The sequence below is a fragment of the Orbicella faveolata genome, unplaced genomic scaffold (assembly GCF_042242905.1).
Source record: "Orbicella faveolata isolate gen_17 unplaced genomic scaffold, um_ofav_v1 contig_47, whole genome shotgun sequence".
Taxonomy (NCBI): domain Eukaryota; kingdom Metazoa; phylum Cnidaria; class Anthozoa; order Scleractinia; family Merulinidae; genus Orbicella; species Orbicella faveolata.
The window spans coordinates 18,790,023-18,811,727 of record NW_028301577.1 but is presented as its reverse complement, the minus strand read 5'-3'; the positions used below and the strand labels follow the sequence as shown (position 1 = coordinate 18,811,727).

At 38.9% G+C, this 21,705-nt stretch overlaps 2 protein-coding genes across 5 annotated transcripts; both read right to left on the bottom strand.

Annotated features, from left to right (window-relative positions):
- Positions 1-54: 54 nt before the first annotated feature.
- Positions 55-7,172, bottom strand: LOC149097470 (uncharacterized). 4 transcript variants are annotated; one of them, XM_089280211.1, is made up of 3 exons: positions 2,455-3,751; positions 2,225-2,293; positions 55-1,685 (listed from the first exon to the last, which is right to left on the bottom strand). In XM_089280211.1, the coding sequence occupies exons 2-3, from the start codon at positions 2,241-2,243 to the stop codon at positions 1,135-1,137; spliced, it is 570 nt and encodes a 189-aa protein (XP_089136337.1). In that variant the 5' UTR covers positions 2,244-2,293; positions 2,455-3,751; the 3' UTR covers positions 55-1,134. The 4 variants fall into 4 exon arrangements, 3 of the variants coding, with proteins under 3 accessions (XP_089136337.1, XP_089136335.1, XP_089136336.1); XR_016204317.1 differs by having other exon boundaries at positions 1,550-1,685; positions 2,251-2,293; positions 2,455-3,830; XM_089280209.1 differs by lacking the exons at positions 2,225-2,293; positions 2,455-3,751 and adding an exon at positions 6,834-7,172.
- A 1,074-nt stretch (positions 7,173-8,246) lies between these two features.
- Positions 8,247-21,679, bottom strand: LOC110040781 (septin-2-like). The gene is made up of 13 exons (XM_089279294.1): positions 21,320-21,679; positions 21,162-21,197; positions 20,168-20,258; positions 18,564-18,650; positions 17,233-17,356; positions 16,653-16,787; positions 16,214-16,331; positions 14,961-15,062; positions 14,440-14,536; positions 12,431-12,482; positions 12,195-12,314; positions 10,918-11,011; positions 8,247-10,390 (listed from the first exon to the last, which is right to left on the bottom strand). Exons 1-13 carry the CDS (start codon positions 21,374-21,376, stop codon positions 10,307-10,309), a joined length of 1,197 nt encoding a protein of 398 aa, XP_089135420.1. The 5' UTR covers positions 21,377-21,679; the 3' UTR covers positions 8,247-10,306.
- Between the last annotated feature and the right edge of the window lie 26 nt (positions 21,680-21,705).

The window sequence follows — 21,705 nt, the reverse complement described above, 5'->3', positions numbered from 1 at the left end:
ATTGTTTACTGATCAACCTTGCGATTTTAAGGGTTGGTCAGAGATATATATATATTTTTTTTCTGTCAGCGTATAATTACTTTTTACTTTTTAATCATGAAGTTGACACGCCCCTTATTTTAAAGTTTACGTGTGAACCAATCAGAATGCAATATAGAACACAGGCTCGCACTTCGTACTAACACATGAAAAGTGCGGTCAGCGGTGGACTAACTGAAGAGAAACGTGCGAATATATCATTTACGTAATAAGGTGCTTGCAAGATATTTCATTTTTTCATGTCAATGACTAAATGTATATTAATTTAATAATTGTAACCTGTTTTAATTTAATATCGGGGAATATTTTGTAGGTTTAGCACGCTCCTTGAAGAATTCGAAGTATCCGATCTTTTCTAGTGAGTCAGGAAATGTAATTCAGTACAGCCTCACTTTGTACAAACTACAAATGGTTTAACGAGTAACAGAGCCTCCTTGTTTCAAGTTGTTTTCATATATATCGATCACTGACGATCCCAGAGTTTTTATTGATTAGAGGTGCGTGCAACAAACCTCACTTGGGGTCATGTTCAATTCTCCTGAGAGCAAATTATAGTCCGTGCACCAAATATCAATGTTCAATATGGGGAAGGTTTCTGGATTTCTTGGCTGATCAGGCAGCACCCTCAGTTGGTCCCTTTTAATCAGTTTAGCAAGCGAAAAAAGAGTTTCCAATCTTCGATCTTCATGTGATTGTAATTGAAATCTTTTGTAAAGCTTCTGCTGTTCATAAATAAAGTGAGACGAGGAGATGACAGAGTAAATTCTTCTGTTTGAATCCGTTATTTATGTCAGCAGAACCAAGAAAGAAAATTCTTCATTAAAACCAAGAATAAGTTTAGAGCTTTATTTCAAAATTATTTTACTCTCAATTTCTTGTTAAGTTGCTTATATTTAAAAATCGTTTTGACTACGTATTTTCCACACTCTAAAATTGATTACACTGCATGCGGTTTAAGGGGTAAAAGGTAACCTAAGCCAAAGGATAACTAGCATTGGATCCGGTGATAATCTGATCGACTGAGATACGTGTCTTGATTTAAGTCACTCAAAAATGGCACTATTCAGCTTAGTCTAATGTTTAGTCTAATCAACTCTATTCAAACATAGATTCGATAACGCCCTCGCGAAAAATCCTCTCCGAGGCGTATTCCTTGATTTTGAGCCAAAGGCGGTCTGGGTGTTCGGATCTTCCGCAGAATTTATCGTAATATAATCTGTGAATGTCGTCTTTTGCGGCGAAAATGTCCGTGTGTACAATAGACAAGATCCAGTGGATTCTCTTTGGTGCAAAGTCGTGAATCACAGCTCCGTAGTCCTCCAGAAAAGCCGCGCGAAAACTCTTCCACGAAACAGAATTATAGCCATCGAAGTGCCGCGCCCAAAAGTCGTCAGAATGCATGGCTGATACTCGAGACCATGCTCTCTCTCTGCCGCGCAGTGTTAAGCTTTCCATTGATGCGGCCTTGTTAGATTTTTTATTTACGGTCATGTTATGTCCCTTTGGAAAAGTTTCCTCTATTGTGGAAATATCTATTTTGCTTTTATTGGCTGACTCATTGTTTTCCAAGTAGTAGTTCGCTCTCCGCGAGTCACAATCTTTCTTCTTTTTCCTCTTTCGCACCTTTTTTGACCGTAATGTTGATTCTGCAATAAACATAAACATGAAAAGCAGTGAGACTGGTCTGGATGATTACGAGAGGATCTCCTATGTAAAGTTTATTTGTTACAGTGAACAGTGTCCTCAATTAACTCCAAAAGCTTAAATTAACATTCGTTCAAAGAACCGGGAACTGACGAATTTAAGAGCTTTACTTAAGCGACCTGAGCTGGTGTGGCCGAGCACTCCTTTTATTTGCTTTGTTTTGTCTTTTACTTTGGAAATAAATACTTCCTTAAAAAAAAGCCATAAAGATATAAATCACGGACAGGAAAATTGATGCCATTTGTTCTCCCAGGGTTTTGTCGTGATTTACGGTGCAGTCAAAAACCTAGTTGATGTTTTGCCTGCCGAGGCTTGAGTAAATCACCTGGGATATTCTGGTGGTAAATTGTTATTACGTAATACAACGTCCAAGAGACAAAGCCCTAACGAAAAAAAAAAACCATCAACGGAAAAAAAACAAAAAGAAAATCAAATCAAGATCAGGAAAATCTAAAATAGATAAAGTGAAGCAAAAGCTTACGTAAAAGAATTCTTTTCATATCTTACTTGGTAGTCCGCCGCCATTTAGACGCAGACCTTTGATAAGCTCCTGCAGTACAAGATTTGAACGAAAATTCTAGATTTTAGGGCAGATTTATTTCTTCCGCTGAAAAAAGGTTGTCAGAAGTCTGGAAACCAAAATATTATGTAGAGGAAACGAGAGTTAATTTTAAAGAAAAACGGTACATTTACACCAGACGCACAAATTACCTGATAGAAAAGCAAAACACGGCATTGACATCACAGCGGCAACAGATGAAAGAATCGTGATTTGCAGCAGGAAAAATGTTTACTCAACTTTGAAGTCTGCGGCAGTATTCGCCCGGTTATTTTGTTTCGACCAGTAAACCAACGTTTCTGCCTAGGGAAAATCTTTTCACTGTTTCTGTTCCGGGCGGCTTTTGTATCGTGAGAAAGAGAAACCCTGGCAAATGGTCTACGGTTTCCACACACTGGCTACGCAATCACAACTGAACGTTCTACAAAACAACTTCTGGATTTTAAGTATTAAGTTCCAATTAAATTGATTCAAGTGTTTGAAAGATGATTGATAAACATGCATCAATCCTATGCTAATGTGAAAAAGAGTTAATTATGTTAACCCCACACAGAACAAATTGCGGTTTGAAAACTTAGCGAAGCTCTCTTTTATGTTGCTTCTTTGCTGAGTTTTTCGTTCTGGTTTTCTATTTTAATTTTGCAAACGGTCACGGATGTGCCTTTGAACCGGCGAAAAACGTTCTAGTTGCTACTAAAATGTTGTATACTCATTAAATAAACAAATCAAAGTCGCTTCGGGTCTTTTAGAAAGTAAACTTTCCTACATCTGAAATGATGAGATATAGTCCACTTAAAAACCAACTGATACAATACATGCGTAAAACATGACGCGATAACGTATTTTTGATATAAACATGCCTTTTTTTGTAGTAGTAGCAAAAACGAGAATTTGCTGGATTAGCTGAGGACAATTTGCGTCACTGGCGCCGGAGATGAGGAGAAAAGATAAAAAATACGTGATTATGATTAATTCTGGCAATTTTATAATTTACTTCATTCTAAGAACGAGACATCAATATCAGCTGTTTACATCACAGAACAACTGAATGTCTCATGAGTGTGGTCGAAAATATCGATCTTCATTGCAATTCGGCTAAACAGAACCTCAAAACCTCATCTAAAATTTAAAGCACCTCAATCTTTACATTACACAAGAAATATCAGCGCATTTGATTTCAGTTTGTGTCACGTGATTAGTTGATTAAAAAAAAACAAAAAACATAGGCCTGCAATGCGTGCGTAATGGTATTTTTGATTTGGTCTCACCAGGGACAACTGTCAACAGTACACTGGCGTAGAATTTTGTGTCAACCGTTTACAGTTAACAGTTAACCTTCAGCATCAGCGCACCGACTTAAAACACTATAAGAAAAGTTGATTAAGCTGCAGAATTAATAGACCTGAGAACAGGTCTTTTCTTATTTATACGATATTTTGACAAAATCCCCAGTCACTATGGAGAGAAGAGTCAAAATAGATAAATATTGGGAGAAATTTAAATTCCTCTAACTTTACACGTTGTAAAGATCATGCAATTTGAGTGAGATGTTTTTGAGTCACATACCAAAACAGGAACACTCACACCTCACAACAAAGCCGCAGTTCAATATAAACAAGGATTATCATGGTCTTTGGAATGATGCTCAAGGAGCAAGTGGTCTTGATAAATCGAAACGAACAAACATTCAGCCAGTTCAATGAGCAAATATTAGTTTACCATCATTTATCACGGTACTGTGCAAAAGTAATTCAAACTAAATTCGTCGCATTTCTTTCTTTGTTCTCGCGAATCTCCATCGAAATTTCGGAGATGTCCGACGCCTTTTGAAAGGAAAATCACCGAGATTTCGTGGAAGGAAAAGAAATTTCGCTGTAGCGAAAATTCGTGAAGGTAAAATTTCGTTGTCCTACTTTTACATCTAAACGCAAATTCGAAGCAACAATAATTCGAAGAAACGAGGTAACATGCTTTAACATGTTCATAGCCATAAAAAACTCGTGATTCTGTAGTGTAATCAAATATTTTTTCAAAAATCGTATAGTGAATTTTCAAAGGCTAATTTTTATCTAACACTACGACTCAAGACTTATAGTGATCACTCTCGGTTAAAAGACAACTCGATTCATTATAGTTCAAACCTGAAAGTTTCTCAGCGTTAAAAGAAGTCTGCATACTGGCCAAGTGGCCCATCAGCCGGAGCTTATCCCGGTTTCTGTAGCATGAAGCGACTAGGAGTATTTTTACTCCCCCCTGAATGGGATGCTAGTCCATCGCAAGGTTACCCCCCAGCATTAAGTTCGTCAGTACCCATTTATACACCATTTATACACCGGGGTGGAGAGAGGCACTGTGAAAGTAAAGTGTGTTGCGCAAGAACACAACACAATAACCCTGGCCAAGGTTCGACCGCTCGATCCGGAGACGAGCGCACTAACCATGAGGCCACTGCGCTTCCCAGAGCATGAAGTTGGAAGGAAAATTATGTAAAGCCGAGTCTTCTAACAAGAAATTTCTTCGCGCTGTCAAAACCTTTCATTTTTTATGTACTGATACGTAAAACAGATGATAGGTCGCAATTTTATGTCGTCAGCTGCAAGAGGAACTTCACAAAAATATTTATCATACAAGTCTGGAACCATATTGCGAGGTTTGGAAGGAAAAGATAACATTATCTATCAATTAAATTCTCATTAAGTAATCTACCGACCATTTACTTTATATTGAGCCGCCTTCGTTATGTTTACAGTCTGACCGGGCAAACTGAAAGCTTCTTAAAATTAGTTTTGTCATGTTTACAGTGTCAACCAACCAGGTTTACGCGAGGTGAAAAATCTTAAGGCGGGGGTGGATGAATCGAAGGGCTTTTAATTAGTCAAAAAAAAAAAAAAAAAAAAAAAAAACATCCTCGAATATATCCTAAGGTGTTTGGTGATTGTTTTATTTTTTTAATTTACGTGTAATGGCCGTCAGCTGACAGAAGATGGGACGCAGATAATGTGGGTTATTTATTTCACTGTCAAAGGTCGCCTTCCTTGAATGTATTGCCAAATCCAAAGCGCTATCTCTTAATTCACACACACAAAAAAACGGGGCAACGAAATCAATACTGGCAATAGCATTGTAATGAAAAATGTTACCACGTTCACCGTGACTGAATTGCATTCTCGTTCAGCTCAGTTTGATCTCAATCAGTTAATTGACTAGTTCCTAGACCTCACTACTTAGTCGCGCGGTCAACCGGTTTCGGGTCACGTGGTGAAAGCGGAAAATCCTTCGTTCAGATGACGTCACCGAAAAACTCAGTTGAAAAAGGAGTGTCAACAAAATGACCAAAATAAACTAAACATCAGAATCAATAAGAGGTGAGTGGGAGGGTTTCGTTGCAATTCCATGACCTTTCAATATATTTTGCTAAGTTCAGAGCGACCATGGTTTTACTGGAGAATTTTTGGCAAGAAAGGAAACTGTCGCTGATTCGATGCACTTTTAGTTTCAATACCGTGACTAACTCACTCACTCAACCTCTTCGTGCCCTTGGGCACATAAGGCCAGTTTCAATACTAAGCAAGAACTAATTTGGGTAAAACGTACCAAGGTCATTGTCTTAAGTACAAATAGGTCCAAATAATTTCATTCAACATAGATCAAAATATAATAGAAAGCTCAAAGTCCTTTTGCAGAAAAAAAAAACTGTCAATAAAAATGTTCTTTTAACAGAAGAACAACAAAGGAAAGATGAGATGAAACGGCAAACACGCGTCAGAAAGTGTGAAGTGCGTAAAATATCGTGAAAAACGCATCCATATCGGTTATTTTACGCTAGGTACAACGTCACGACTCAAGTGCTTTGAGTACGAAAGCAAAAATATACTGCTTATCAAAAAAAGGCTTATTACTGTAAATACGCGAAAAACTTCAAACGACACGATACTCGAAACATGCACGCATTTCCAGAAAAAAGAATACGTGTTATTTTGAAATGTGTATGTGGTTCTACGTGAAATTTAATTATGAAGATAGTTCAAGGTGACAGCGGTCAGCACGTCTTTTGATAAACCGGATCGATATCTGACTTAAGTGAAATTTTGTTTTTCTGTTTTATGCCACGATGGTGAGTTTCAGGTAGAAGCCAAGATGTGAATTGCAACGTAGAAATTAATGATGAACATTTCACGGTGTATTAGTTACCGTGTATGCAATTCTTGCGTGCATAAAAGTGAATGTTGTTATTAATCTTTTTGTTATTATTATTTTTAACAAATTTAAAATACAAAGTGAGATTTGCTACGTTTTCAGTGCGTGCGAATATTGAGTTGCTGTGCGAGGTAATGAAATGGCACTCGGCAGGAGATGAGAGTTCTGTCACGAATAAAACGATAAATTAACCATGAAAATATTATTTTGAGAATAAAAAGATGTACCAAACACGACTCTTACACTAAAACATCAGTTAGCAACAAAATGGAAAATACAAACACACTGAAAATGACTTATAAAAAGCTGAATGTTAAAATAAGGCCAAACGTACCTTTTCCCGCCTCAGTGGATTCATCACTGACATCAACAGAACGTCGTTCTCGTCGAAAGAAGCGTAAAAGTTTCATCATTTTATACGTTAAGTTCTCCTCTAGCTTCATGTCTTAAACGATGAAAGCTTAAGCTCCTCATGAAGTGAAATTAATGATGCATAGTACACGCTTCAATATAAGCTGACAGCTCGTATGAAAATATTACACTATATTCAAAATTAAGGCAACAATTGTACCATACGTCAATTTGCATTTCTAATTTAAAAGATAGACGATTGTCTTTTAAATTTTAGCCATCGAATCAGGCTCTCGCTTTGCCAAAAAACCTTCAATAAAAAAAAAAACAGCAGATGTAAAATTATTGACGTAGAAAATGGGAGAATATGGCTGTTGCATTTTAAAACAAATATAAGCAATATAAGCACAACATTTCAGTTGTGGAACAAAGCTGATTACATTTGAAGACATAGGCTGATTTTATTTTCGTGACTGTCGGTTTTTACTGAAGAAATAATTTAATGATAACAGCTGATAAAAGCTATTTGAAAGTTAGTCTTGAATTTTAAATGTTGCACAGTGTGAATTTTGCAAACGTTGGCTTTGTTTTGGGCTTGTTTGTATATAATTAGGTTACAAAGTGACTGAAAGTAATACAGAAGCCATTTACGGAATCAATAGTGCACACGCCGGCTTATAAAGCAAAAAGGATAAATTTATGTTTTCGGTTTCTAATGGCATGAACAAGTCGGTTTAAAGGCTTTGTATTTCAAAATGCATGGAGCAGACTCCCCTCTTGCCATTAAAAACTTGAAAAAAGTCTAAATATTAGTTTTGTGTTAAAGTTAAATACTTTCCCTGAAATCACCGCTTCAACGTGATTTTTGCCACAGTTGCATTAATGGAATTAGTCAAGACTGTACATCAGCCGCGTCCGGGGAATCACATTGATACACTTTTAGCACGCCATTTGCTGAACATTTGGCATTTACTTTGGGCGGCAGCTCGTTTGAACTGGGTCAAATCACACGTAAACATGCAAAAAGGACATTGCCAACTTCCGATTGACTGCCCAATCTAATGCAATTTGATGCAAAACAAAAGTCCTTTCATAGTCGTTTCTGGTTTTGTTTGTGTGGTTATAGCCGTCCGAACGAGGTGAGCTCACCGTCGATCACCGGATAACAAGTTGTCAAAGTTTATCAACTTCTTGTCCCAATCCGTTCCTGTCCCACTTTTCATTTCGAAGGCAAAGAATCTGTGAAAGCTTGTATTACTATGAAAACGTTGTACCAAATTAAGACAGTTTAGCTGTCATTAAATCAAAATTTAAGCATAGAGGGCAGATTTCAACGGTTAACGAAGGTTAATGAGAAAACGTACAGTAGAAGAACGATCGAGGAGGGGAAACGAGCTCGTCAACAAATTTTTTAATCGTTTTTCCTTTATTAAATTTACAACAACGTTAGCTCTTACCACTGTCAACCTAAATCTTATGTTGATCAGGTAGAGACTGTCACTCAGGTGTCACACTGACACTACAGCGAAATCTAGGCTTACGTAAGGGCAGCACCATACGCTTGGCACGGAAATCATTACTATTCTTTCAGACAAATAACAGAGTCGAACGGTTCTGTGACTTTCTCTGATTTGTAGTTAATTTTGTACATAGTAGAATCAGCCTAACACATATAGCTGTGTTAGGAAAAGTTATGCCCGCGTCAAACGCCGTACTTCACATGAGCCTAATTGGTTGAATTGGGTTCGGCTCATGTGAAGCACGGCGTTTGACCCGGTCCTTGTGCCCTACAAAAGCGTATAAGGCCCGGGTCAAACGCCGTACTTCACATGAGCCGAACCTAATGACAGTTTGGGTCGATTCAAATGACTAAAAGAACGCCTGTTTGAGTCAAACGTCGAACTTAATTCAGTCGAACCGAACTGCTACACCAAACAAATATTAACTAAAGCGGTCTTGTTGGTCACTGGCTTTTCAAGGTAAGTCAAAATGGCGCCTTTAGACTTTTGATTATGTGTTTGGTTCGGCTCATGTGAAGATCGGCGTGTGACCCAAAGTCGGTCCTTAGGCGTTATTCACGGCTGGCCATTTTCACATTTTCGAAGTCTGAGAAGGTTAATACTTGATTGATTCAAAGCTTGAATCAAAGCTTTGAATATTTACCTACCATTGTTTGTTTACATTAGTCCTGTAAGCCCCACTGGGCAGTGGCCAATTCAGCATACATACAAGCTCTACAAATAAACCAAAACGATGTAACCATAATACAATGCAAACGAAAATAACCGCAATGAAACGCAGTTCCGTGACTGAGCATTTTGGCCAAGACAAAATTTCCATGAATGTTGATTAGGTGACAACGATTTAGCTTGAAGAAAAAAAATCGACTTTTTTCAGTTTTTTTCCAGACTTATTTTCCGTACTTTTTCAAGGTCTGGAAAGCTAGACTACAAATCTCCACATTTTTTTGGAATCCCAGACTCTGCAGGAACCCTGTTAACGTCTGTCTAAGACAGACAGACAGACAGAGACAGACAGACAGACAATCATCTTGAAATGCAAAAAGCGAGAGGGTTACAGGCATGAAGAAAACACAAGAATTGAACGCTTCAAATACTGATTTAGGCGTAGAAAAATACTGTACAGATCTACACTACAGATATCATTTATAGTAATAAGTGCATTACGTATAATTTATTTTGTTTGAAATTTATTGTAGCTGTTTTTCAGTACGTGAATATAGTTTATAACACCGTACAATACTAGTTTATCATGAAACGGAGACACTTCTCTGTGGCGATTACATATATTTTTTAGAGGCTGCAAAATAGTAATATAGAGCAGTCACGTTGTGTTACACTCCACGTGGCCTAGGTACCAGGCGTAGCCTCTCTGTTTACGCCTCCTTCCCAGGCTACGTTACCCGACGTAGAAGAACACTGCGTTGTTGTGTGACGAGTCGCATAACACTTGTGAATGAGACAGGCAGAAAGGATACCGTAATGAGGTTTCAAACGTCACGATCTGTTCTAGGTTTAGCGCCAACAATTAAGAGGCCTAATATGTTAATGAAAGCATTGAAAAGGTAATATAGTGTTCAAAATTGTAAATGGTTATAATTTTACAAAATTTTTATTTAATCCTAACACGACACCTATGACGTTTCAAAAGCTGCCGAGCATACGAAGAAGAGGAGATGGAACTTATTGAAACACAAATGACTTCTTCCACGATATCACTTGGATCACGCAATGCTCCTCTGTGAGAATCGTCGCGTAACAACCCAGGGTTGCGATGGAGACCATATGTAGCATATATGAAGACTGCTATAGCACATTATTAGGAGATACCTTAGTCTTCATCATTTGCAGACGAGGTTCCATAAATTAGAATTAATTTTAGAGTGCACAAAATTCTAGCCAACTGTTGGACAGACATTAAAATGTCTTGGAGGTTTCAGAACCTTTCCTCAACAACGCCAGGTTTTTGTTTTGCCATTTCTTTCTGCATATTAGCTATCATCTCTTGCATCCGGCGCAACTAAAAAGAGAAGTAGAGATACGCGAATCTAAAACATGTCCAGGAAATAACAACGGTATCACATGAATACACTTGGCAACCTAATAGCCCCCGCGGGGTTGCACACCAACGATTTTCAACGCAAATTTTTTATCCATCAAGGTATCTGTTAGGGTCATACTCTGTTAATGTTGTAGATAAGTCTGGTAGGATGTCTTTAAAATTACTTTACAGATCAAGGCATTTGATGACAATCACAAATGATTTCGTTGAAGTCAAAACAGCCCTTACTTGCACGACTGCAATAGAATGTATCTTTTCAGTAAGGTTCAAATAAAGTTTAACCACGTTCAGATTGGACCCCCTTAAATGTTTAATTCAAATTTTTCCAACTAAAATCCCCGTCCCTTTAACATGAGAGTCCCATCCATTCCTAGTAGCGGACACTCTTGCATTCTCGTTGTCGTAGTTGTAATTGTTTTGTGTGGGATTATTATTCTCTTCCTTGGAAGTGAATGGAAAGGAATGATTTCAAACCAATTCAATACCTCCGCTTCCTTTTCTCTCAACATTCGATCCTTCTCTGAAAGGTCAGAGGCAGCGTCCACATTCTCCCACTCATAATTGCCACTTTTTCGTTTCCTCGAGTAAAGAAAAAAGAAAACGATAATCATCACACAGACCTACTGGTTATATTGAACTCCCGTCCAGGGTTTGTCTCTTAATTAAATAAAGGGAGAATAATAAATAAACGACAATATTTAGAGAGGAAGCCACATCAGCTTTAGCTGGTTTTCACATAGGTCCTCTATCCTGATCGAATCGGAATATGGAGATGTTAGCTTTTGTGGAGGGAGGAAACCTGGAGAACCCGGAGAAAAACCCATGGAACAACGCGAGAACCAACTACAAACTCGACCCACATATGGCACCGGGCCGAATCGAACCCGCGCCACATCAGCGGGAGGCGAGCGCTCTCACCACTGCGTCATCCCTGCTCCCCAAGGAGCAGAGATGCACGCAGGACGTCTCGCCTAGATTGAATGGGTGCCGGCATCATTGCTTCGAAACTGCTCCCCGATAGCTAGGTGGCAAGCACCACTAGGCGTGCCAAAGGGGAGCCTAAAAAAAAAGAGGGTGCGACCAAAAAAAAAGGGAAAAAAAGACACGCTCATTCAAAGTGAAGCTTTCCCAGAGCCGCCTATCCAAAGGTGAACAATGCCTGGATTTCTTGTGCGGCTACTTTTAACTGAGCGTACAAACAAGTTGCCGATAAAGTCGTCAGGCATTTCAGACGCATTTCCCAGTGTTGTGCCACCACTCAACTCAAAACATAAAGGAAAATCCATTCCAGGTTTACCGAGGCATAGTTAATAGAGGGGAATGGTTATGAAACCAGGCAAAGTTCTTTGATGTTTGTTTTTGTTGGCTATTTTGGAGGTTGACCCTGCACAAAACCTGGCAAAATACAAAAGGTGGTTATGTGTGCTCATACAACTAACCAATAGAAGCATTGTGATTATGTAATTCATGCATAGTCTATAAGCATAGAACAAAAGATGTGCGGGGTCAAGGACCTTCCAACGTAAATCTTAGCCTGTTTGTTGCTTCTTTGATGTTTACTGGACTTCTTAACCATTTCCCTCTATTACCTACGATGGAGGTAACTTCCAGGGGATGTCCATACGATTTCTTAGATGTAGAATTTTAGTAAAATGTGGAGTGACCAAATGAAAAAACGCTATGTCAAACGACGCAATGTGGTTGAGGAGGAGAGGGAGTGGATACAGACAATGTAGGTATGATGGGTGCATTGTTCCCTTACATAGCTTCTATAGTTTTTCGTGGAGAGGGGGGTCCTTGCCCCTTGCTCGAGAGCCGTTCTGCTCTGTAATTTTCGTAGTGAACTTCCTGTGTGACATCTTTTAAGTCTTGCATGTGAGTCCTGAAAAAAAGAAAAAAAAAGAAGTTAGCTTCGACAATGGTCAGAGTCGTTTAGAAGTGAAACCTGCGACAGAGATAAACTGAGGGATCAAGATAACATCGCTTGATTTGACTTACCTAATCAGCATGTTTCTAAGCTTGATGAAATCGCAATGTTCAGGATTTTCAACTGCAAATTAAGATAAGTAACATTTTATCAAGCAAATCAGATCTCTAGTTGAGTAAATAGATGAGCTATGTTTTGTCATCCACACTGGTATCAGGTCGTTTCGCCCGATGACCCATTCGCCCGAAGACGTTTCGCCCGATTTCCGAGTCGATTCGCCCGAAGAAAAAGTCGATTCGCCTGGACCAAGAGTCGATTCACCCGGACTAAGAGTCGATTCGCCCGGACTAATAAAATCCAGGTTAATCAAGTATGTTTTGTTGGCTTAACTTAATCAAACATATAGCATTTAACATTTCCTAATCTTTGGCGCTGCCAGTAAATTGTTAAGTTCAATTTAGCGTTTATTGTAAACAAACGCTGCCCATGGATACATCTATTTTTCACGCCAGACACTTCGACTTATCATGCGTTTCTTGCAAACAAACTCTGTCCATAGAGACGTTATTCGTTTCCCCTTTTGTTGTTTGTAGTATATTTAACCGTCTTATTTTGGATATGTTTATCAGAACTTTTCACAATCACATTCTACCGTATTGCGTTATCGATTGCGATATGCAAATGTCTACTAAAAATGCAAGAAACCACGCTATGATTTAAGTAACGCCATATTTTATTGGATATGATTTTAAAATCCTATTTACATGATAGTATCCTAACCTATATGAACCTATATGAACCCTACTGACAATGAAATATATACAGTGAATAAATATTTACATCAAACCTACAGCAAAAAGAAATCTACGTATTCAAGTGAAGCGAACAACTAACAACTGCAAGCACGATTTGTAGGAACAGATATTTCCATTTGAAACCCTAATCCGAGCTTATACTCCTAACCTATACACTAACCTACATCAAAAAGAAATCTACGTATTCAAGTGAAGCGAACAACTACCAATTTCAAGCTCGATTTCTAGGACCTTATATACCAACATCTTTTTAAGAATCGACTCTGAGATCGGGCGAAACGTCTTCGGGCGAATGGGCCATCGGGCGAAACGACCGCAATTCTCCACACTCGGCAAATCAAACGTCAAGATCTTCTTAGGACATTTTTTCTCCAACCGCGGTCTCCAACACTTCAATGTAACCAGCGGTTTAACTAAAACAGGTTGCTATTAAGTACATAATTATTCCGAGAAACGTGAATCGTAGTTTGGCGATAGGTTTCCGTCTAAAACTCACTGACTGTCAGCGAACAGCAGCTCAAGCGAGATTTGACTTCATTAGAGGCCTGTCCACACCTTGACGGAGGAATTTGAAAGCGGAAGTTTCACTCTGAAAACGCATCAAATGTTTTCCGTCCACTCTTCGCCGGATGAATTTAAAAACGGTCATTTTGGATTTGTGTTTGGATAAAAAAAAATCGGGCAGAGATATCACTTGATTATCTTCCCCACACGAAAACGAAAAGCCGTTGTTTTCAAATTCCTCCGGTTTGAAGAGCGTTTTCGATAAGCTCCGTTTTCGTGACGGGTTAGTGTGGACGGTAGGCCTTGCCATAGAAATAAAGCTGCGTTTTCAAATTCCTCCGGCGTAGTGTGGACGGGGCGGCCTGACTGCCACACGAGCGACAGTTCTCCTTGATTTTCAGAAACTGAAAACACAGTTTTGAAGGTCGACGAACTCAAGAGGGATAAGAGTACATGTCATCGCCCAAAAGTTTGACGTCACTGTCAACCTTCGACACCACCTTGCAGTGTTCGTGTTCTTTTCTGATTGGTTTATCAAGGATCGAAAATTCTTCGGGTGTTGTCCGACGATTGACATTAAAAAAGTGTCTGTTGGCCCCACAGCACAAATTGTCGAACACTGATTTGCTAATCAACGCGACTTTTCCCGAGATTGTTAGAAGTCAACATCAGCTTATCGCACTTTTATTTTACCAATTGAAACTAATTTGCTGTAAGCACTTTGTTTTTACCGCAGTAGAAATCACTCCAAAGCAAAATACCTTCTGCCATCCCCCAGGGGTACTGTCTAACTCGCACTTGTTTGCCTCTGACGTCTGTAATATTGTTACTGCCAATCACCGCAAAAGGAATACTACCCTGCAACAGAAAATGGCAACACGTCACATCAAACAAGATAGTACTAAGTAAACACAGCCATAGCGGAGGGGGCTTTTAAGCACACAAACCCAAGGAGAGGGTGATTACCAATTAATGCCCCAAAATCAGAAGATCTCAGACAGAGTGCTGATTTTCGTTCCTTGGAGTGCTAAGGTAAAGCAGTGGAGCCCCCCAGGGCCAGACTAATGAAATGCTCCAAGGTCAAGATGTGTTTTAAGTATAGTTCAGATACAATAGCCTATTGCCAAGAAAAAATATTTTGCATGCATCTTAATTTGCAATTGATTTACTAATCTGGCCCCTGGAGCCCAATATACATCTGTCATAGAGCCCAGTGTATTTTTGCCCCAAAGTCTTTGAGCCCCATCCTTCTATGGGCCTCAGTGATTTGTCAGATACTAACCTTAAGTTCTTGGTTGATCTGAACAAATTCTTCATCATCTTCACTATCACATTCAGGAAAAGTGTAAATTTTGATGTTATTATCGTCAATCTCCTCCAAGATCTAATGACAAAAACAACAAAAATTAAGCAATACTGTTAGCTGTACAGTTCTTAGGGCATTAAAATACTTAAAGAATCAGAACACATTCAACTCAACTACACCCTGACATAGAGGGCTTGGGGCAGAAACAGGATTTTATAAAAGAGGTTTCGAGAAATGGACTGCTGAAGGCGCTCCCCTCCAGGGGTTTGGGGGCATCCTCCGCTGGGAAAATTTTAAAGTTGACGTCCTCAGAAATGGGATTTCTGGCATTCTGAGGTTAAGTCAGCGTGTTGTAATAATGTGCGGTTCCAGAAAATATCCATACTCCCCCCACAGAAGGGATTGGAATTTCCTGGGGGGTGGAGGGCTCTACGAGACAAAAAATTTAAAGAAATGTTTGAAGCTTAACTGGAATTTCCAGAGGGGTGGGGAGGTGTTAGAAAATCCCCTCCATGGGGGATGCATGGATATTTTCTGGAACTACACAATGTCTCATTTGGTTAATTTAGGGGCTGTAGGAACCCAATGTTCGCTACTGAACTGCAGTAACAAGGATAATATTTGAGATACACTGAACTCAACTTTTATTTACACAAACAAGCGATTCACTGAATTGGAAACACATGAATCCGCTGAATAAGCAAAATAGAAAACCAAAATACCAACGATGAGAAACTTAAGTAAAAACCGATCAATACTTATAAGTGTTTTGTGCCTTGTTCCGCAATAAACCAAGAAAAACATCATTAAACAATGAACAAACTAACTTCTTAACAAAATACCATGTGCTCTTCCTAAACTTGATACCTAGTAGCGACTGCGATACATACGATCAGCAGTTACGTCATGAATGACTCACTGAAATGTCTTCAACTATCAGTACTTGAATTAAACGAATCTTAGTCATTACAGGGGCTTCCACTGAACCCCCCCTGAACCCCCTACATCTGTCACAGAGCGCTACAATAGACTTGTGAAATCCAAGGTGTATAAGTCTACAGGAACACTTTAACACTTTTTATTTCAATTAAGCTAATTTTGTTTTATGACTGTTTTCCAAACTCAGTGTAAATGAGTGTGACCAGGAAAAACCCTCAGAAGACATTTTGTACAATATTGCTATTACATGTTAGTATGTTACTTAAAATTGGAGAATATTAGGTACTGACCTTTCTTTTGAGTCGTTGCACTTCAAACTTTGTTAAACAATCAGCTTTTGCAATAACAGGGACTATGTTCACCTTGGTATGCAGTATTTTCATGAATGTGATGTCTATGGGTTTTAACCTGAGTAAGGGAGACCACTAACATTTAAATATCAATCACCATGAATTATTAATAAGCCTGAGAAGTAGACCCATGGAGGGGACAGAAATAAACAAATGGGGTGGGGAAGAGTGTGAAGTACAGGGGAGCGGTGCGAAGCACAATCAGGGTATCTCTGATCTGTTCAATTCCCGTGATCTTCTTCTCTTCCCTTTCTGCAACTACCAAGCTGGCTATGACTAGATAAGCTTTTAATTTGCAGCGATCATAATGAACCACCAGCTTTTCAAAACATTCACCGTTTTACCATGTATGAGGAAAAAACATTTATTTAATGCTTACCCATGACCATGTGGACAGACAAAGTAAAGACAGCAATGAACTCTGTTGTCTATGATATGTCGTCGATTAAGACCTGATTCATCTTGTAAGTATGCCTCATACTGCTGATCAACATAATTAATTACAGCTTGCCAGCTAAAAACAGAAAACAAATACATCATTGTTGTTATTAAAAGTGTTGCCATGTTAGCCAATGTATGTAGCTGTACATAGCCTTTCAACGAATTACAGACCTATGATACTTTCCAAGAAAAAGAGAGAGGTTGATTACACCTTGAACAACTGTGTCAGAGTTTTCAATAGTTCAACTTGATTTTTTGAGCTTGACCAAGGCTGTATACTGTGTGAGGGAGCAAAATGCACTACTGAATTGAAAGAGGTGCCATTACAAGCTACATGTATGAGATCATTAGAGCATTATACTAGTAGTGAGGAAAACCTAGGACAAAAATTAAATGTACCACTAACAATGCGGTTTTATAAGATAGCCAGACTGGAGGCCGTTATCTGCTTCAAATTTAAATAACTTCTGCAATAAACAAAATAATCAAAGGAAGCCTGGCCTACAAAAGTCTCTTACCAGTCGGTATTGTCAACAGCATCAGCAAACCCTGGAGTATCTACCACTGTCAGTCTTAGTCTGATGCCTTTTTCCTCAATTTCTACAGTGTTGGTTTCAATTTCTACTGTCTGATGAATACGATCTATGAATAAAAGCAATAAAGTTTAACAAGTGCAGTAAATGTTCGTTTTCATAGTCAATGATCTAATTATACACATATCTGACTGTAATCTCAAAAAATATGCTCACAAATAACTCAATACAGTCCGAGGGGCTATAAGTCCCTTAAACACACCCTGCTACAGGCTAGGAGATTGGCTGGTCAATCGTTAATGACATGATTGTGTGTCTCCCACACTAGGTATCCTTTCAACTCAGAACCCTCAAACATCATTCAACAACTGCAGCAAAGTGCCCATGAGTGACAAAGTCTACATGAATGTTATGTAACATTCAAAACTCAAGTCTTTGCTATGTGAAAGTGTCACAAAAAGACAATCTTTCCTCACTCCCCACTTGTGACAGGAATTTAAGATATTTTTCTTGCAATTAATTTTATTTTACTAACTTGTTTTCCTTTCGCGTCTTTGATATTTTAATGAAAACATTTTACTTTTTAAATTAAGTTACGCAATACGTTATAAGTGCCCTTGAGTCTTAAAGAAAGGGTGCTATAGAAATCTATTAATGAAATCAATTATTATACAAGTCAGGTGTTCCATGCCATCAGGCTGGAGCATATCCTGGTTTCTGTAGCATTACTATGAATATTTTTACTCCCCCCTGGTTGGGATGCTAGTCCCTCACAGGGATACCCCAGCATTAAATTTTCCAGTACCCATTTGTATACCTGGGTGGAGAGAGGGCTTGTGAGAGTAAAGTGTCTTGCCCAAGAACACAACACAATGTCTCCCTGGCCAGGGCTTGAACCTGGACCACTCAATCCATAGTCAAGCACACTAACCACATTATGAGGCCACTGTGCCTCTACCAATTTAGAATGGCTAACCGAAGAAATTAAGTAGCAAAATAAGCAAAAACTAAGCAGGTTTTTTTTTTTGGCGAAAGCACTTTGATATATTTACAACTTACACAACTTCAATTACCAGCACTACTGTGGGCCACCTCAGTCTGTTCATTAATTTTTTTGTTACAATTTTATTCTCTGGATGGGATGCTAGTTGATAAAAGGTCACACCCTTCCCCCCCCCCCCCCCCCCCCTCCAGCATTTTTTTTGGGCTGCCAATTATGATAACAACTTGCTGTTAATTATCCAGAAAAGCTCTTGGTTGGAAAGGGGCTCTAAAATATTTATGATCAGAATTTATTGAAACTTGATAACACTTACCCACTGCCTTAGGAATAGTAGTATCATCATACAAGTCTGTCAAGAACAAGCTGTCTACAAGAGTTGATTTTCCTAAACCAGATTCACCTGGACAGTGAAAGGAAAAGACCCTTGACACAAACACACATGAAATGCACCAATCTATAAAAGCCTCAACATCCCTGCCTTAAAATGTCCCCTTTAGTTCTTTTGTGTCCAAAATTAGATTGGTGGTGGAGTTCTTGAAAAACCTGTTAGTGACTAGTGGCTCAAAATAAATGTACTCCCCAAAATAAATATGGACCCTTCTTTTGGCTCAGAAAAGGGGCCTCAAAGTTAGGCTAGACCCTTTCCCTCTCCCATGAGGGGAAGGGATATATGGTACTGATGTATGACCCTTTAGATCTTGCTTTTATCTAAAGGGGAGAATCTTTGGTCCCTCTATCAGATCCACCAGTGGTAAGTATAAGAAGACTGAATGACTGGGACTGTTGAGGAAAAGGTTGTTGTTATTCATTGTGGTGGATGCAATAATAAAGTGTATTATCGTTTGTCTCACGATGTAGTCCCTTGAGATGTAGATCGCGACATTTCGACTGCTTACTGCTAGTCTTCTTCAGGTGATAAGGTCAACTGATTGCATCTCAAGTGACTACATCGTGAGACAAACGATAATACACTTTATTACTGGGACTATTATTATACCTAAAACATGACACATGCCAAACCATGGCTAACAGATAGAGCGGGGAGGGGGGGGGGGGGGGGACTCCTCATGTTGACAGAAACCTTCCATAAGTGAATACTTAGTCATAATCCCACCCACATAAAAACAGTATGCCACCCATAAGTGGACAAGTATCCTAAGGAGATCTTGCTTATCCTTAGTCCTATTAGAATCAGAGTGCTCTCAGCAAGAGGTTCCACTGTACTCCCTTATATGGGCTGTATAGGTATGTGCGGCCCCAAAGGGTATGATTTTTCAGCCATTTTGGTCATAAATAGGGTATCGATTTTAGCTGATTTTGGCCATCTTGGTCGTAAATAGGGTATGGTTTTTTGTACTCTAGCCTTGATATGGGTGTGTTTTTAAGAAGAAGCCACTTTTTCATCATTATCAAAAAGAAAATCAACAAAAGCCCTTCACAAATTATGTTTACTGTAATTTAACTTTGGTCTGAACTAGGGAACTAATTACATGTATAACGCAGGTCTGAAACAGGGTTTTGATTTAAGGGTCAGGTCATAAATACAATTTCGAATTTTTGGTCATGTCATAAATAAGGTAGGGAATATTGCAGATTTTTGCCAGAAATACATGTTGGGTAAGGGTTTTGGGAAGCGGGCCACACACCCCCACCCAATTTTTCTGGCAGTACCCCCCTTCCCATCCTGGAAACCACTTGAAATAGCTTTTCTTTCAGTTCACATGACATTACGTAGTACTACACTGTACTACATACACCATTCATACAATTGAAAACTTTTTATGGCAAAAAGCAGATAAAATTGTCACCATGTGATCACTTCCTTTGATTCAACACCCAAAAGCAATGGTGCATGAAATGGCCCAAATAAAAAGCCATTTGAACAAACATATAAGATCAAAAGTACATAGCACTCACCAACAACCATAAGTGTAAACTCAAAACCTTTCTTTACAGATTTGCGATGCACTTGGTTAGGAAGATTAGCAAATCCAACATAACCTGGTTCCTAAAAGTGGAACACAAACAAATTGACTGACATGTACTTTACTATTGTCAAATAATTTTTCAACCCCTTCTTTTCCCACTGATACCCTGGGCTACTGACATACGGTCTCACCACCACCTTCACAAAAAATAATTACATAATGGGTGGGGTGTGCAGGGGATCACCTGATCTTCCGGTGATGGACGTCCGCAACGTGACGAAACACAAAGTAAACACTGGCCGAGGGATTTTATGCCACCTAATTACGTGAATGAATGAAACCGGATAAATAGTGATTTTACAAGGTTTGAGTTGCGATTGAAGTTCGAAAAAAAACAACAACAACATCTTACCGCAAAATAATACTCAGACGCCCTCGCGGCTTAAGAAGATGATTTAATCGAATTCCGATCTAAATTTGTGCATTATCAGCATTCAAATTGTAACTTTCGATTTCAATATCTCAATATTGGCCATTTATAGACGGATCTTTCAAACCATAAAAATAGTTCTAATTTTAACCAGTACATAAAGAGCCATTACTTTATCGCATATGATAACAGCTGTTTAAAAAGACTTACATGCGTTGAGTGATGCAGAATTACGAGTTAAGCTTCTTTGGAACATAAATGCACAAAATTGCCAAGCCGGAATTTCGCATCGATTTTCTCAAATGGCAACCTGCACTGCGTTAAGCTAAATGATTGAAGCATTTTGTTGTCCGAGTAAGTAATTATTATGCTTCATTATTGATTAGCCTGTTAAATTTCTTAAGAATGAGTGAAAGGGTGGGGTATTTATTAGCTAAACTTATCATAGCAAGAACCTGTTCTACTGTTGTATATGCTTGAAATGTTAATAGCAGTATTTTAAACGTAGGCGGGATATTTCACCTCTTTTAGCTAAAAGAACGTCAGATCTTACCGGTTCTTCGTGTGAAGATTGCGTTGTCCACAGACCAAACAGTTGCAGAATGTAAATAAGATAGGAGTTAGCGCGAAAATTGATTCAAGACTTTGAGTATAAGCTTGTAACTTCTCGACCGAACATCACATCGTACTAATCGAGTTTGACACGATACCTTTCAAAGCTTCTGAGACAGCTTTATTTCCACGGTTCGCTCTAATGCTTGAACTCATAGTTGGAGTCTGAAAAGTACTCAAGGAACCTTACAAATCCACCCGTAGCTTGCAGGCGCAAAATACTTTGGATTATATGATAATCATAGATGAATTCCACTCATGTCGTCTCCAGACTTCCAGATGTGTTTCCTTCCGGGCGCCGAGTGGTTGGTCGCGTTTTATTGCACGAAAAAGGTCACGAAAAACTTCAAATATGACAGAAATATGACAGAAATTAACATTAGTGTAGGAAAAACTTTTGGCGTTTATAAACAATGGAGGAAAGTTACGCTGACCGCGGAAATTTTGGTAATCAAGTTCGCGCGAAAATGAAACGCGCACCTCGC

Bases quoted from the DNA above. Each gene is read 5' to 3' on its own strand.
- LOC149097470 (XM_089280209.1), bottom strand. From the start codon at position 6,942: ATGAAGCTAGAGGAGAACTTAACGTATAAAATGATGAAACTTTTACGC. The intron at 1,686-6,833 runs GTACGTTTGGCC...TGTTTATTGCAG, and splicing joins ATCCACTGAGGCGGGAAAAG to AATCAACATTACGGTCAAAA.
- LOC110040781 (XM_089279294.1), bottom strand. From the start codon at position 21,376: ATGAGTTCAAGCATTAGAGCGAACCGTGGAAATAAAGCTGTCTCAGAA. The intron at 16,788-17,232 runs GTAAGAGACTTT...TTCTGTTTTTAG, and splicing joins GCTGTTGACAATACCGACTG to CTGGCAAGCTGTAATTAATT. The intron at 16,332-16,652 runs GTAAGCATTAAA...TCCCTTACTCAG, and splicing joins GTCTGTCCACATGGTCATGG to GTTAAAACCCATAGACATCA.